The 16,667-nt window shown below is 38.7% G+C and overlaps 1 protein-coding gene and 1 long non-coding RNA gene across 3 annotated transcripts in view; both read right to left on the bottom strand.

The window, feature by feature from the left end:
- LOC140600401 (uncharacterized) overlaps positions 1 to 16,667 on the bottom strand; it is an 87,698-nt gene that overhangs the window by 30,205 nt on the left and 40,826 nt on the right. The gene's annotated exons all lie outside the window — the stretch shown is intronic.
- The window catches only part of LOC140600334 (uncharacterized), a 51,303-nt gene that overhangs the window by 23,121 nt on the left and 11,515 nt on the right, over positions 1 to 16,667 (bottom strand). Inside the window, exon 2 of one of the 2 annotated variants that reach the window (XM_072768542.1) lies at positions 287 to 382. The exons of the other annotated variant lie outside the window; for it this stretch is intronic. Coding sequence (XP_072624643.1) covers positions 287 to 320 — 34 coding nt within the window. The 5' untranslated portion in view covers positions 321 to 382. The remainder of the gene's footprint in view (positions 1 to 286; positions 383 to 16,667) is intronic. 2 annotated transcript variants of the gene reach the window in all.

The raw sequence follows: 16,667 nt of genomic DNA, 5'->3' as shown, positions 1-16,667 counted from the left end.
GGAGAAGCTCTCGGATTATAGAGACCCTCCCTACTCCTGGGGTAGTCTCCTGGCCCTCCAGTGGAAGTGATGAACCATCACTGGAGCTGAAGGAGAATCTTTAGACAATGTAAGAGCTTGATAATGTTGGATAGAACATGTCCCTCTGTGAGAAGGAGAGAAATAAAACTAGGCTTTTCAAACTAATTCCCATTCGAGAAAAGCTACCTAAAACATATTTTAAGGTCAATCTTCCTGCTTCACATTTGGACCACCCTTGTCATCTGCTTCATTCAGTCTCACCTACCTGGGTGGATGGTTACTTTCTTCTTTCTCCTCATATCCCAGAGCTCCTTCTCTGGCTCCAAAAAGATGACCAGGTTTGGCTTCGATACAACGAGATCTGTTTAACCAAAAAAAGGAATAGGAATATTGCTGGAGAGTCTAACTTTCAATCCACTATTGTGCTCAGTAAAGAAGAGAGGACATTATAGAAGTCTAGAAAACGATGCTCCAAATGCTACTGACCAATAGCCCCTTTAGAACACGCAGGAAGGGGGGAAAAAAAAAAACAAAAAACAAAAGAACACGCAGGAAGGGATGGATCCCTGGGTGGCTCAGCCGTTTAGCGCCTGCCTTTGGCCCAGGGCGTGATCCTGGGGTCCCGGGATCGATTCCCACTTCGGGCTCCCTGCCTTGAGCCTGCTTCTCCTCCCTCTGCCTGTGCCTCTGCCTCTCATGAATGAATAAATAAAATCTTAAAAAAAAAAAAAGAACACGCAGGAAGAGTTTCAAACATTCACATTATCGGGACACATGGGTGGCTCAGTGGTTAAGCATGTGTCTTCAGCTCAGGTCATGATCCTGAAGTCCCAGGATCAAGTCCCACATCTGGCTCCCTGCATGAAGTCTGCTTCTCCTCTCTCTGCCTATGTCTCTGCCTCTCTCCGTGTCTCTCATGAATAAATAAAATATTTTTAAAAATTCACATTATGACCTCCACTTCCAAGTACTACCGATACAATAATAAGGAGTAAAAATTTGAGTTTAGGATGTAGGCAGTACCATTTTATGCCACTGACTATGTAGAATTATCACTAATCTACAGAATTGGTGATACTACCCTAAGGAAGGAGAAGCTAAAGCTGGAAGGAAACATCATGAAAATTTTTCTCTACACCTACAAAACACTACTTATTTCCCTTATTGCCTGGACCTGCATTCCAGTCGTGCAAAGAATCTTCAATGAGATGGTCTTCAAGAAGGAACAAATCCCTGAGTGTGGTTTGGAAATCTGGAAGGAGTTATTATCACCCAAGAAGAGGTTTCTACAGTTCTGTATCATCACATCTCTGTACAATTCCCACTGTGTGTGGTTCAGGCATCTCCACTCCTCCTGAGTGAATTCTATGGAGAAGAGAATCCCTGAATATCAGCATTGCTGAGCACCGAGCCCGACTTTGGGCTCCAGCCCAAGACCCACGAGATCATGCCATCCAGGTGCCCCTTTTAATTAGATTCATACTCTGATTTACTTTTGGGCAGCAACAAGAACACAGTAGTTATAATGTGTCCTTCAGTGTGCCTCAAGCACTGGTATCAATTTGCTTATTATTACAGCGATGTTAACTTCTTTCACTTGGCTTGATGTTCTCTTCCGGATACCTCTTGCATAATGTGAATATATCTCTTAGTCATTCATAAAGATTGGATGGATTTACTGAAAGATGTGCAAAATCCATCATTCAAACTAGAAACTCCATTCTTCTGAATTTCTCTTTGCTTGTATTTACATTAGAAAATGAAGGCTCTCTCTTTTGTGCAGTGGAGATAGTGACTACTCTGAGTAGTGGTTCCAAGTCGGTGAAGCCCCCAGCTTTCACACTCATGTCACAGACACATTCTTTTATTTGCTTATTTGTATTTTTAGGAAAAGAAGACATGAATCACATTTAACATGTTGAAGTGTCTGTGTTCAAAGTTTTGACTTTTCATGTGAGTACATAAACTTATTTTGCATGGCACAGAGGTTAAGACAGAATAGCATATACCATCAATATACCATTTGCTGTCATGAGTTTAAAAAAAAGGTGAATACCATGGTAGCACTAGAGAAACTGTACTAAGGAAGATGGACATCAGGGAGAACAATATATCATGGGCTCTCAAGAAATAGAGAAATCTGAGCATCCCTGGGTGGCTCAGCGGCTTAGCACCTGCCTTCGGCCCAGGGCGTGATCCTGGAGTCACAGGACTGAGCTCCACATCAGGCTCCCTGCATGGAGCCTGGTTCTCCCTCTGCCTATGTCTCTCCCTCTCTCTGTGTGTGTCTCTCATGAATAAATAAATAAAATCTTAAAAATCAAAGAAATAAAGAAATTTTTGTTACTAGTAAGTTACACATACGGAGAATATACCTGACCAAATGGGTTTGACAAGTCGCAAATTTACTGTCTCAGATAACTGTTATGGGTGTTCTTCTCCTGAAAAAAGCAAGTCCATAAAGACTAGGAGACCTAAGTTGTTTAAATTCCCAAATCTCAAATAAATAAATTCTCAAATCTCAACAAAATATCAAAAACCATACAAAGAGGAAAAAAGGCATGTTGAAAGAAACAAAATACATCTGCAGAAATTGGTTGTATGTAATAGACATCTATATTACGTGATACACAATTAAAATAACTATCTTAATAATAATCAAATAGCTAAAAAAGTAAATAGATGAATTAAACAAAATACTGAAACTACATTAGAACAAAATCAAAATATCAGTGAGACAGAAACTATAATCAAGGAACAAACAAAAAATGAGAGCTGAATAGTGCAATAATTGCATTTGAAAATTCATTAGAGGATTAATAATAACTTGATCGAGCAAAATAAAGAAAAAACTTGAAGATAATTCATTAAAATTATCAAGTTAGAGGGAGCACAAAATAAAAATGGGGATATCAAAGAGACCAATATACACATCAAAGGGCCCCAATGAGGTAAAAACAAAGAAAAGGGGGCAGAGAGCTTATATGAAGAATTAATGGCTTGAGGAAAGAAACACGCCTACAAAAATCAAGAAGCACAAGGAGTTCCAAATAAAATAAACTGAAAGACATCTACGTAGATATACAATATAATCAACAATCAAGTATCACAAACAAAAAGAGAAATTTAAAAGGAACAAGAGTATGCAACCCAGAGTGTACAAGAGATTCTACAGCATTATCGCTGGATTTTCAGCAACAACCCTGTATAAAAAAAAAAAAAGTACAGAATCTATTAATAATCATGAATGAAGAAATATTATCGGGATCCCTGGGTGGCGCAGCGGTTTGGCGCCTGCCTTTGGCCCAGGGCGCGATCCTGGAGACCCGGGATCGAATCCCACATCAGGCTCCCGGTGCATGGAGCCTGCTTCTCCCTCTGCCTGTGTCTCTGCCTCTCTCTCTCTCTCTCTCTCTCTCTCTCTCTGTGACTATCATAAATTAAAAAAATTAAAAAAAAAAAAAAGAAATATTATCAACCAGGAATACTCTCAAATTGAAAGACAAGTAAAAAGTTTCCCAGAGAACTATTTGGTATAATTTTATCACCACTAGACTATCCCTACAGGAAATGCTCGAGTGTCTTTCAAGTTCAATGATACAAGAGTCTAGACACAAACAAACAAACAAACAAACAAAAAAAAAAAAATCACCTTTCACACATTGTATATAAAAACATAGAATTTTCTAGCATTTTCATGCTGTAGCACAAATCACCTTCTTATACACCAAAGAATCAGAAAAAGAAACAGGAATAGTCCAAAAATTAGCAGAGGGAAGGAAATTTTAACACGCAACATAATCATCAAAATAGAATATAATAGCAAGGGGCACCTGAGTGGCTCAGTCAGTTGGATGTTCAACTCTTGATTTTGGCTCAGGCCAGGTCACAGGACTTGAGCTCCACAAAAGGCTCTGTGCTCAGTGTGGAGTCTGCTTAGGGTTCTCTCTCTCTCCCTTCCCCTCTATCCCTCCCCCTTGCTCTTACTCTCTAAATAAATATTTCTTAGAAAACAGGATATAGAAAAAAAAAAAAGAAAAAAAAAGAAAAACAAAAGGAAGAGCTCGTTTTTTGAAAAGATCAAGAAAAGCGACACACTTTTTAACTACATCAAGTAAAAGTAACACTCAACTAAAGCCACATAAAATGGTTGCCACAGAAATAAAAGATGCTTCAAAACAGGCCTACAATTACGAAATAGATTTAAAAAAAAAAAAGGCAACCAAAAAACTGAAAGAAATTGCCTAACCCAGTTAAATTTTTGGGTAATTCAAGGAACTATTCAATGAAAACTTACATCAATTTTAAACACTACCAAGGAATGAAGAAAAGAGAATTCATCAGATCACTTTCTAGGACACTAGCCTTACTCCGGTATCAAAGCCAAAGACACTACATGTAAAGAATACAACTACCCAAGATGAATATTCATGCAAAAGTCCATGATAAAATACAGCAATCTGAGGGGTGCCTGGGTGGCTCAGTTGTTAACGCATCAGACTCTTGGTTTCTACTCAAGTCATAATCTCAGGGTCTTGAGATCCAGCCCCTTTGGGTTTAGTGCTCAACAGAAGTCCGCTTGGGATTCTTTCCCTCCCCTTCTGTCTCTCCTATTGGTTGTTCTCTAAATAAATAAATAAGTAAATAAAGTCTTTATTTTTTTTTAAAGATTTTACTTATTTATTCATGAGGGACAGAGAGAGAGAGAGAGAGAGAGAGAGGCAGAAACATAGGCAGAGGGGAGGAGAAGCAGGCTCCATGCAAAAAGCCCAATGTGGACTCGATCCCGATGTGGGACTCGATCCCAGGATTCTACGATCACATCCTGAGCCAAAGGCAGTTGCTCAACCACTGAGCCACCCAGGTGTCCCAATAAATAAAGTCTTTAATAAAAAATAAAATACAGCAAACAGATGGCAAAAGCACATTTTAACATTCTAAAGCATGAACAAATGGGAATACTTCCTCAAATTCACGAGTTTCAACATATTGAAAACAATACATAAGACTACTCCCAATAGCAGAATAAAGATTAAAAATAACATGATCATTTGAATTAACGTGGAAAAAGAATCTGACCATATTCAACACTGTTCCACGATAAAGACTCAACAAAGTAGGAAGAGAAGGTAACCACCTCAATGAGGTAAAAGCCATAAATGAAAATCCTAAAGGTAAGAGAATAATCTAGTGAGACTGAAAGCTTTTCTTCTCTGATCAGGTGCAAAAGAATGAAGTAAATTCAACACTTCCATTCAACATACTACTTGATGTTCTACTTAGAACAATTAGATGACAAAAATCAATAAAAGGCATCCAAATTGGAAAAGAAAAAGTAGTTATTTCTGTTCATAAAACACATGCTATTATATATAGAAAAGCCTAAAGAATCTACATTTTAAAAACCTTTCTAAGGGCCCCTTAATTAATGGCTCATTCGGTCAAGTGTCTGCCTTCGGCTCAGGTCATGATGCCAGGTCCTGGGATCTACTCAACATCAGGCTCCCTGCTCAGTAGGGAATCGGCTTCTCCCTCTCTCTCTCCTTCTCCCCCTACTCACGCTGCTCCCATCAAGCAAATAAATAGTCTTTTTTAAAAAAATAAACAAATGGACACCTGGGTGGCTCGGCGGTTGGGCATCTGCCTTTGGCTCAGGGTGTGATCCTGGAGTCCCAGGATCGAGTCCCACATCAGACTTCCTGTGAGGAGCCTGCTTCTCCCTCTGCCAGTGTCCTGTCTCTCAGGAATAAATAAATAATAAAATCTTTAAAAAAAAAAAAAAAAGATAAAGAAAAGTGTAGCATAAATATACCATGGAGTATTTTTCAAGTTTGAGTAAGAAACAGATTTTGTGACATGATACAACTTGAGTAAACCATGAAAACATTAAGTGAAGTAAATGACTCACAAAAAGACAGATACCATAGGATTCCACGGAAGTGAGATGGATGCATTGTGGTGGCTGCTCAGAAAAAAAGCTGAGTGCTTATTCAAGCACTGGAGAGACTATATAGCTGCAGATAAACATCAGGGAGAGTAACGTATCATGGGCTCTAAAGAAGAAACAGGGCGTTTTCTAACTAGGATATTACAAAAATGCAGACATTACACATCCCCAGAATATGTCTGACAGGCCCCAGGATTATGCACACTAATACAGTTGACTGTTATTTCTGCTCTCCAGTACAAAGCAAGTCTATAAAGACTGAGGTTTTTTTTATTTAATCCCTAAATCTCAGCAAAAGATCACAGGCATACAAATAGAAAAATGTGTTCCAATCATAGGAACAAAATGAAACTCAAGACTCGCCCTAAATTAATAGAGAATATTTTTTTTTTAAGATTTTAATTCATGAGAGACACACAGAGAGAGGCAGAGACACAGGCAGAGAGAGAGGCAGAGAGAGAGAGAAGCAGGCTCCATGCAGGGAGCCCAACGTGGGACTCGACCCCGGGTCTCCAGGATCACGCCCTGGGCCCAAGGCAGGCAAACTGCTGAGCCACCCAGGAGTCCCAAATTAATAGAGAGTATTACCTGACAAAGATTTCAAAGTAACGATCATTACAGTGCTCATGAAGAAAGCAAAGAGGTAGATAAATGGTATCTGGAAAACTATGCGTGACCAAAATAAAAATCCAAACAGATAGAGGGTATAAAAAAACTAAACAGAAATTGGGAGCTGAAGAGTTAATAACTGAATTTAAAAATACACTACGGGGTCAGAAACAGACTTCATCAAGCAGAACAAAGAATCAAACATCTTAATAGCCCCTTGTTTTAAATTATCCATTCATGAGAATGAAGAAAATATGGAGGACAGAGCCTAATGGACTTATGGGACACTAACAATGAAGCAATTTATATATTAAGGGGTTCCCATAAAAATAAGAGTGAAATGGGCAGAAAACGTACATAAGAACTAATGGCTTAGACTTCCCACATTTATGGAAAGAAACAAATTCAAGTAACCACATGAATTCTAAGCAGGATAAATGTGAAGACATGAACACAGTGACAAATCATAACTAACCTATCGAAAAGTACAGGTAGGGACGCCTAAGTGGCTCAGAGGTTGAGCGTCTGCCTTCTGATCCTGGAGTCCGGGGATCGAGTCCCACATCAGGCTCCCTGCATGGAGCCTGCTTCTCCCTCTGCCTATTTCTCTGCCTCTCTCTCTCATGAATAAGTAACTTAAAAAAAAAAAGTACAGGGATCCCTGCGTGGCGCAGCGGTTTGGCGCCTGCCTTTGGCCCAGGGCGCGATCCTGGAGACACAGGATTGAATCCCACATCGGGCTCCTGGTGCATGGAGCCTGCCTCTCTCTCTGCCTATGTCTCTGCCTCTCTCTCTCTCTGTGACTATCATAAATAAATAAAAAATTTTAAAAAAAAAAGTACAGGTGAAAAGAGAATTTTGAAACAGCATGACAAAAGCAACTCATGAGAGAAAGCTCCTGTAAGATTATTAGTGAGATTCTCAGCAGAGGAAGAGGTGCATGGGACAATATATTCAAGCACTGACAGATAAAACATACATACCAAGAATACTCTATCTGGCAAAACGGTCTTAATATGGAGAAAAGACTTTCCCAGGTAAAAACCCTGGAAGTTTACCACTACATCTACAGAGAAAATTTTTTTCAAATGTGAAAATGTCTTTCAGGGATCTCAGGGTTAAATTAGTTTTTTTGTTTGTTTTTTAAAGATTTTATTTATTTATTCATGAGAGACACAGAAAGAGAGAGAGAAAGGCAGAGACACAGGCAGAGGGAGAAGCAGGTTCCATGCAGGGAGCCTGACATGGGACTCAATCCCAGGTCTCCAGGATAACACTCTGGGCTGAAGATGGCGCTAAACCACTGAGCCACCCAGGCTGCCCTCTAAATGTTTTAATATGTCTTGGTATCAGGTCATCACTTGACATTCTGTCTTGAAATGTGTGTCAAAGAAATAATCTATCTCCCTTGTCAACTGCATTGTAATGAATCTCGTCAGATCATTCAACATATCCATTTTTTAGTCCTTTGTCATTTATACTTATTGTTCTGATGCCCTATATAATGTGTTTCATCTTCAAGGGGATTTGTGAAAAGGAATTTTGATAAACACAGATTTCTGATATCATGGCGATCATAAAACTAAGCTGACAATTTCCTGGATGAACGGGAAAACTGCATTCCAACTGAATGGGAATTACTAACACGAGACTGAATTAATTGAGGAAGATGCTTATGGATTTTATGACTCTTGCCTAAAACACTGGTGGTTCTCTCATGTTTGCTCTCCTGGACTTAAGAAAACTTTTTCTCTTAAGATATATATGATTTACAGAAAGTTGGTAAAATATTCCTTTCTGAACTGAAATATTTATTTTATCTCCCTGATCCCTCGAAAAGTCAGAAACTGTATTATTTCTTTCATGACACGTATAAGAATTCAATAAATCTGAATAGGAATAAATCCGATAGGAATCTGTTCTCTTTGCAACAAGACACTTTTGGAAGCACTGGTCATATTCACGAGGCTTTGAATGGAATGTCATATTTGAGAGAGGCAGGTACACATTCAGATAGGACCACACTTAAGAAACTAAGGTTGACTTGGGCAGCCCAGGTGGCTCAGCGGGTTTAACTCTGCCTTCGACCCAGGGCGTGATCCTGGAGACCTGGGGTCGAGTCCCACATCGGGCTCCCTGCATGGAGCCTGCTTCTCCCTCTGCCTGTGTCTCTGCCTCTCTTTGTTTCTCTCATGAATAAATAAATAACATCTTTAAAAAAAAAAAAAAGAAAAGAAAAAGAAGCTAAGGTTGACTTTATGGAACCAATAAAAGGCCCTTGGAAATGGTGGCCTCATAACTTGTTTACAGAGTGCTCAGCAGCCTTACCAGGTAAGTAAAGGATGTCATGTCTTGGCAGGTATAGGAACCTCAGGATATTCAGAAGACATCAGGAAGAGAGGAATTCACCCAAATCGCAAGTTATTACAAGCAAATCTAATGGCAAATATTTGATTTGTCTTCTGACTTCAAGATACTATTAAAGTTCAGTCTAAAATTCCTTGTAGAAAGTTGCAGCAGGGGCACCTCACCTGGCTGGCTCAGTTGGTGGGGCATGTGACTCTTGATCTCAGGATTCTGAATCCAAGCCCCACATCAGGTGTAATGTTCACTTAAAAATAAAATCTTAGGGAAAAAAAGAAAAAGTTCCAGCAAAGCACACTTAAAAGAACCTATACATGGTCAAACACTATTCTTGCTGTGCTTATGTGAATAATTAGACCAAATGTGTTTAACCTGGAATTCTGTTACAAATGAGGTAGTCTTCAACATCTTTGATAGAAATGAGGGTAATTTCAGAGAGAAAAACTATGTTTTAATAGCACATGTTTGTAGATGTCAGATTCTAGTTCTGATCATCTCTATAAAATGAAACACAGAACATAAAACATAAAACAGAGCTGAGGGACGCCTGGGTGGTTCAGTGGTTGAGTATCTGCCTTTGGCCCAGGGCGTGATCCTGGAGTCCTGGGATTGAATCCCACATCGGGCTCCCTGCTTGGAGTCTGCTTCTCCCTCTGCCTCTTTCTCTGTGTCTTTCATGAATAAATAAATAAAAATCTTTAAAAATAAATGAATGAATGAATGAATGAATGAATGAATAAAACAGAGCTGAATCCTGAATTCTACTTGCCTCCTCAAAAATCTGGCTATGACTCTACAACCAGAGGTTTCTCATTTTTCTCTCATTGTCTTGACTTGGAATCACTGGAAACCAAAACTGCCCTTTTTCCTGAAGCCAGATAATTTGAACTTCAGAGAAATTGCTACTATAGCCCATGTTTACACAATCTTCATGCCTGCTGCTGTATGGGCTACTCAGAAAGACCCCCGGAGACCTCTGAAGGACACACCAGAATTCATCAGACTGCTTCTGCCTGCTCCCACTCCACTGGAGGGTACTTCAAGCCTGACATCTAAAAATCCTCTCACTGGCAGCATTCAGGAGCACTCAGACACTGGGTTTTTAATTTGCTCTAACCATTAACCTGTGTTTTTCTTTGGTTTCCACAGAAATGTCTCTTAATAATTACCTGATTGCTTGCATAATATAAGCCTAACTTTAAGAGTCCACCTCCAGGACCGCCTCCTGAAATGAGACAACTTCAACCGAACTAACCTATTCTGAAGACTAAGACTGGTTCATAAGACACTAAACAAACTTCTCACCTAAGGTCCAGAGCAGAACAGTTAAACTCCATCTAGAATGAAACAATGCTGATCTATGCTGTTTTTCTAAGAAAATTTTTGTCAAAAGGAGAGATTTTGCAATTGCCACTAACTCCTTCCCAACCTATAATGCATGATCCACTAAAAGACAAGTTCTAGAGTTTATATACCAGTACATTCATGAGAGTCCTACATGGAAATCCATCCACACACCCATTAACAGTAAAAGGAGGCAACTGATTGTTTCATATTCACACAATGGATTTGGATTCTGATGAATGATGCACAATAACACGCAGTAATTCACAAACAACATAGGGAAAGAAAAAAGCTAAATACAAAAGAGATCCCAGTGCCTGAATACATTTATATAAAGCATAAAAATGAAGACAACAATCTATTGCTTTACATGTTAAAAGAGTGCTGAGCTTTGGGGAAAGTTCCTGAGGAGCTAGAGAAAAATTTTACAGGACCAGCAATATTCTCTTTCTTGATCTCAGTGGTTTTGGAAATGTAATTAGGTCGCAAATTCCATTCAGCTATTTACTTATGATTTGTACAAGTGGCTTTATTTTTAAGATACACTCATCCTTACAAAAAACTGGAAATAAGTAAACAGATTAGTGTCAAAAATACTTATATAGGCAAGATTGAAATCAAAGGTATGAAGTAGGGCAGCCCGGGTGGCTCAGCAGTTTAGCACTGCCTTTGGCCCAGGGTGTGATCCTGGAGACCCGGGATAGAGTCCCACGTCAGCTTTCTGCATGAAGCCTGCTTCTCCCTCTGCCTGTGTCTCTGCCTCTCTCTCTCTCTCTCTCTGTGTATCTCTCATGAATAAATAAATAAAATCTTAAAAAAAAAATAAAATAAAATAAAAATAAAGGTATGAAGTAACTTCAAACTGTGACCAGTATATGTCATTATGAAATGTTGAAAACTGAACATTCCAAGTAACAGAATAAAATATAGAATTATTTTCTTAAAAAATAAAAAAATAATTCCTGGTACCATCAAACTTTGCTTGAATATATTCCACTGGAATATTCCTAGAGCTGTAATAGGATTAAATAATAATAGGATTAAAGTGAAGAAAAACAAACATGCAGTGATAACCAATCAAACAACCAAAATGGCAGTATATCATATAGAATACTCTTTAACACTGAAGGAGTTTTTCATGGTTAGTAATAGTGTTATTTCTCTAAATGTATACTGCTTGCTGGAAAACAAGTCTACATGATGGAAAACAAACAATCTGTATTATTTACATACATAAATATACACACATGTGTATATATATGCGTATGTGTATGCATGATGAAAAATAATCTGTTTACATAAATATATATGTATATTTATATACATATATAAATACATACACATATGCATATAGTTATACAGGGAAAAGCTGATTTTTAAGTCATGAGACATAAAAACATTGATCCCCGGGGGGGGGGGGGGGGTGAAATCATCCAAGCTGGTGAAATGGGTAGCTCCCACTTCAGTCTTTCTCACAGAATGCTCAACTAGCAACTATCCACACAAGGCACCATCAGGCACAACTCAGTACTCAGGAGTGAGGCTGAAGCACCCTTGGAGCACAGAGATCTTTCTTTCTTTCTATCTCTTCTTTCTATCTCTTGCTATTTATGAAGACATATCAAACTTCAATGAACTGTGCGCATTTCCTCCTTAAACAGCAACAGGTAAAACTACTGAAAATTGAGAATGTTCCTCTGTTTTATTTTAATGCAAGAATGATGCCCTGGTGCGTCGGGAGCAGGGTCCAGTGAGGACAGCCCCTCGTCCCAGGAAACGGGGCACAGTCGGAAAGGGGGCCGTCCCCTCATCCATCACGCAACACACATTCATGGGGAACCAGGTACTAAACCATTTGTAGACCACCTGCTTCTGGGTCAGGGTTTCGGACGTAGCAGAGCAGCTCCCTCGCTGTGATCTATTGAAAGTCAGCCCTCGACACAAGGGTTTGTAAAATAAAAGTAATAACAAAACAAAAAAAATGAAGAAAAAAAAAAGAATGATGCCCTCAACACATACTTCATGGTGACCTTTTTTTTTTTTTTTTTTTTTAATATTTATTTATGATAGTCACAGAGAGAGAGAGAGAGAGGCAGAGACACAGGCAGAGGGAGAAGCAGGCTCCATGCACCGGGAGCCTGATGTGGGATTCGATCCCAGGTCTCCAGGATCGCGCCCTGGGCCAAAGGCATGCGCCAAACCGCTGCGCCACCCAGGGATCCCATGGTGACCTTTATCAGTGTTAATACACTGATAAATACAAACAGTATCTTCATTCAGATTTTCTTCACACGTTGCACATTAGTGTCCTTAATCTCCCATGGAAAAGTAGGTATAAGTGGATTCCCTACTGTACAAGTGCCCCTCGGATCTGTGAGACAGCAATAATCAGCAAATGATTTTACATGCACACCAGCAATGAAGGCATGAAATAATTTTAGTGAATTTAATACTCAATATGGTCAAAAGGAAACACACTGTCTTAAAAAGTGGGGCTTTCCTCGAGATATTTTATATCCTCAATCTCTTCTGGCATTAAATTTCACTATGGGTAATTGTCCCAGTTTGGTTATATCCATCATAACATCCTTCCTGCCCTTCACTCTCCCTCTATCAAATTCCCAGTCATTCATTAAGAATAAATACTCAGGGCCACTGCTTCCATATCACTCTAAGGAAAGAATATTCCTTTTTTTTTTCTTAATTTATTTATTCATGAGAGACAGAGAGGCAGAGACACAGGCAGAGGGAGAAGCAGGCTCCATGCAGGGAGCCCAATGTGGAACTTGATTCCGGGACTCCAGGATCACACCCTGAGCCGAAGGCAGACTCTCAACTGCTGAGCCACCCAGGCATCCCAAAGGAAATATTCTTTACCTGTCTTTGCCAGTAAGTGTAGGTAGGGTGTCAGAAGACATAACTGAAAGATACCAAATGATTATTGCACTTGCTGTATTTACATGCATATACATTAAAATGCTAATGTACAAAACTAATGTCCATCATAGCACATCAGTAGAAGGGAGAAAGAGGAAGCAACCAGACTTTACTTTTCCATGGAGACAGAAATGGACCAAACTACATTTTCCAGTGCTCCAGAAGCCAGTTAGAAGAACACAGCACCTCCAGGCAAGTACAGATGAAGAAGAGCCACATTGAAGAGACAAGATGAGTTTATAACACTTGCCCACAATAGTTACTCACCCTACCTAGAGTTTCACAACAAGATTGTGAGAAAACTCTCACCTCTCCTCAAGAGACAAAGACATATGTGACCTCTGTGTTTAATGATCTGGTTTTGTGCAGCTCCCTGACAGACTTCTTATCATGCTTGACATGGAGGGCTGAGGGAAATGGAAGCACCCTCTGAATGCACCGTGGTGGCCACTCAGAGAAAATATGAGTACTTATTCAAGCACCAGGGAAACTGCAAAGCTAAAAGCGAACATCAGGGAGAGGAGAAATCTCAGGCTCCAAGAAGAAAAAAAACGCTCTTATAAGTGGAAAATTATAAAAACTCAGACATTACACATCCCCAGAACATGTCTGACAAGCCCCAGAATTAGTAGCACAGCTGTTATTTGTGTTCTCTTGTACAAAACAAGTACCTAAAGCCTGGGACCCAGAAGCTGTTTCTCTTGTTTGATTCCCAAATTTCAATAAAAGATCACAAAGCATACGGAAAAACAGAACACATTCCTATCAAAGAAACAAAATTAAGTCCCCAAACTGGCCCTAAATAAATAGAGAACCATTAATTACCTACAGAGAATTTAAATAACCATTATAAAGATACCCATAGAAGAAGAAGAGGAAAGATAGGAAAGTAACTGATATCAGGAAAACTATACATGATCAAAATAAACACCCAAAGAGCTAACAAGTATGAGACAACCAAACAGAAATTGGGAGCTGAAAAGTACAATTACTGAATTTAAAAATAAACTGAAGAATCAGCAACATACTTGATCAAGCAGAAGAAAGAATCAGACATCTTTAAGATGCCTTGTTTTGTATTATCTATGAAGAAGAACAAAGAAAAATGTGGAAAAGGATGGAGTCTAAGGGACTCATGGGATACCAATGAGTGGACCAATATGTACATAAGGGGATCCCAAAAGAGGAGGAGAGTGAAAGGAACATAGACTTTACATGAAAAACTAAAAGCTGGTACTTTCTACCTTTCTGGAAAGAGTCAAATTCAACAAGCTCAGTAAATTCAAAGCAGGATAAATGTCAAGACATGAACAAAAAGTGACACATTGTAAGTAACCTAGCAAAAATCACAGGTGAAAAAAGAAATTTGAAACAGCATGAGAAAAGCAACTTATCCTATATGATTATTAGTGGGATTCTAAGCAGAGAATAATTTCTTATAAAAGTAGTGCATGGGACTATATATTCAGGTGATGAGATCAAAAAATATCAACCAAGAATACTCTATCTGGCAAAACTGAAAAACTGTTTTTGCAAAAATGGAGCAATGAAGGCTTTCCCAAATTACAACCCTTAGAACTTTACCAGTTAACCTGCCCTACAAGGCACATCAAGGGGAGTCCTTCCAGTGGAAATAAAAGGATTTTAAACAGTAACCAAAATCATACAAAAGTATGAACCTCTCTGCTAAATATATTTACATTGGGGCACCTGGGTGGCTCAGTCAGTTAAAGCATCTACCTTCAACTAAGATCATGATTTGGGAGTCCTGGAATCGAGCCTGTCAGGCTCCCTGCTCAGCAGGGAGTCTGCTTCTCTCTTTGTCCCTCCCCCTGTGAGCACAAGCTTTCTCTCAAATAAATTAAATCTTTTAAATAAATAAATACACATTCACATAATTATAGAAATCTATGGTGCTATAATGCTACAGGATTTTTTTTTAAATAAAAGTATAAAAATCATTAAGTCTGGGACGCCTGGGTGGCTCAGTGGTTAGGCGTCTGCCTTTGGCTCAGGACATGATCCTGGAATCCCAGGATGGAGTCCCACACATCAGGCTCCCTGCATGGAGCCTGCCTCTCCCTCTGCCTGTGTCTCTGCCTCTCTATGTGTCTCTCATGAATAAATAGATAAAATTAAAAAAAAAAAAAGTTCCTTCAATTCTAAAAGTGTTTCTCTCATGCAAAGAGAACATAAATTCTTCAATAAATAGTTAATGAAATTAATTCTATTACTATGACAACTCAACTAGACATGATAAAACATTCACTAACCACTAACCATGGAAATACGGGAGTCACAAACAACGTATGGTTAATATTTAGACAAATATGTACATAATTTTCTTGGCAAAAGACATACAATTGATCCATATTTGAGTTGAACCCACATCATCTTAAAATGAGATGAAAACGGTTACCCCAAAAATGTAACATGTAGGTAAAAAGCAAAAACACAACTAACTAATATGTTAAAAGTCCCATACAGGGCACCTGGGTGTCTCAGTGGTTGAGTGCCTTCAGCTCAGTTCATGATCTGATCTGGCTCAGGTTGTGATCCCGGCGTCCTGGCATCGAGTCCCATATCAGGCTCCCCACAGGAAGCCTGCTTCTTGCTCTGCCTATGTCTCTGCCTCTCTCTTTCAGTCTCTCATGAATAAATAAAATCTTTAAAAAAAAAAAAAAAAACCATAAAGTCCCATACAAAAGAAAGTACATTATTATGGAATTGCAAAACCAGAATAAAACAAAATTTAACCCAAAAAATGTTACATAATACATGTATTATTAGGGCAGCTGGATGGCTCAGTCAGTTAAATGACTGACTCTTGATTTCAGCTCGGGTCACGATCTCAGGCTCTCGAGATGGATGGAACCTGGCACTGGGCTCTGCACAGGACATGGAGTCTGAGATTCTCTCTCTCCCTCTCCCCCTTCCCTCTGCTATCTCTCTTTCTCTCAAAAAACAAAAATGTATGCATTATTTAAAAAGAATTCTATTTTATTATAATCTTAGACTGAGACTGTGCATATATAAAAATCAAGTATTTTGAATCATTACCATGTCTATGTGGCAGTAAAATTGTGAAGGAAATTCATTATGATCAATCATAAAAACGTCTACTGGAAAATTTTATGAACAAGCACTTAAAAGACATTAAATAAATATACTATGTTATTAATATGTTCCGCTTATTTTTACAAAGAATATATAACTGTGATCCATTCCTTAGAATCAAGCAAACAAAAGCCCTTCATTTCTAAATAAACAACACAGAAATTGTAAAATATACTGATAATTCTTTTATATATAATAAATATTTAGGATTAAATTCAAATAAATTTTCAGGAAAGCAGAAAAAAGTCTGAGGATTAATTTTTCCTGAAATAAATTACACGTATGAACAAAACATTTTTTAAAATATAGAACTTGTGGGCAGCCCTGA

The sequence above is a fragment of the Canis lupus genome, chromosome 1 (genome assembly GCF_048164855.1).
Source record: "Canis lupus baileyi chromosome 1, mCanLup2.hap1, whole genome shotgun sequence".
NCBI classification, from domain to species: domain Eukaryota; kingdom Metazoa; phylum Chordata; class Mammalia; order Carnivora; family Canidae; genus Canis; species Canis lupus.
Note: the sequence above shows the minus strand (reverse complement) of the source record. Positions and strands in the feature narration are given on the sequence as shown.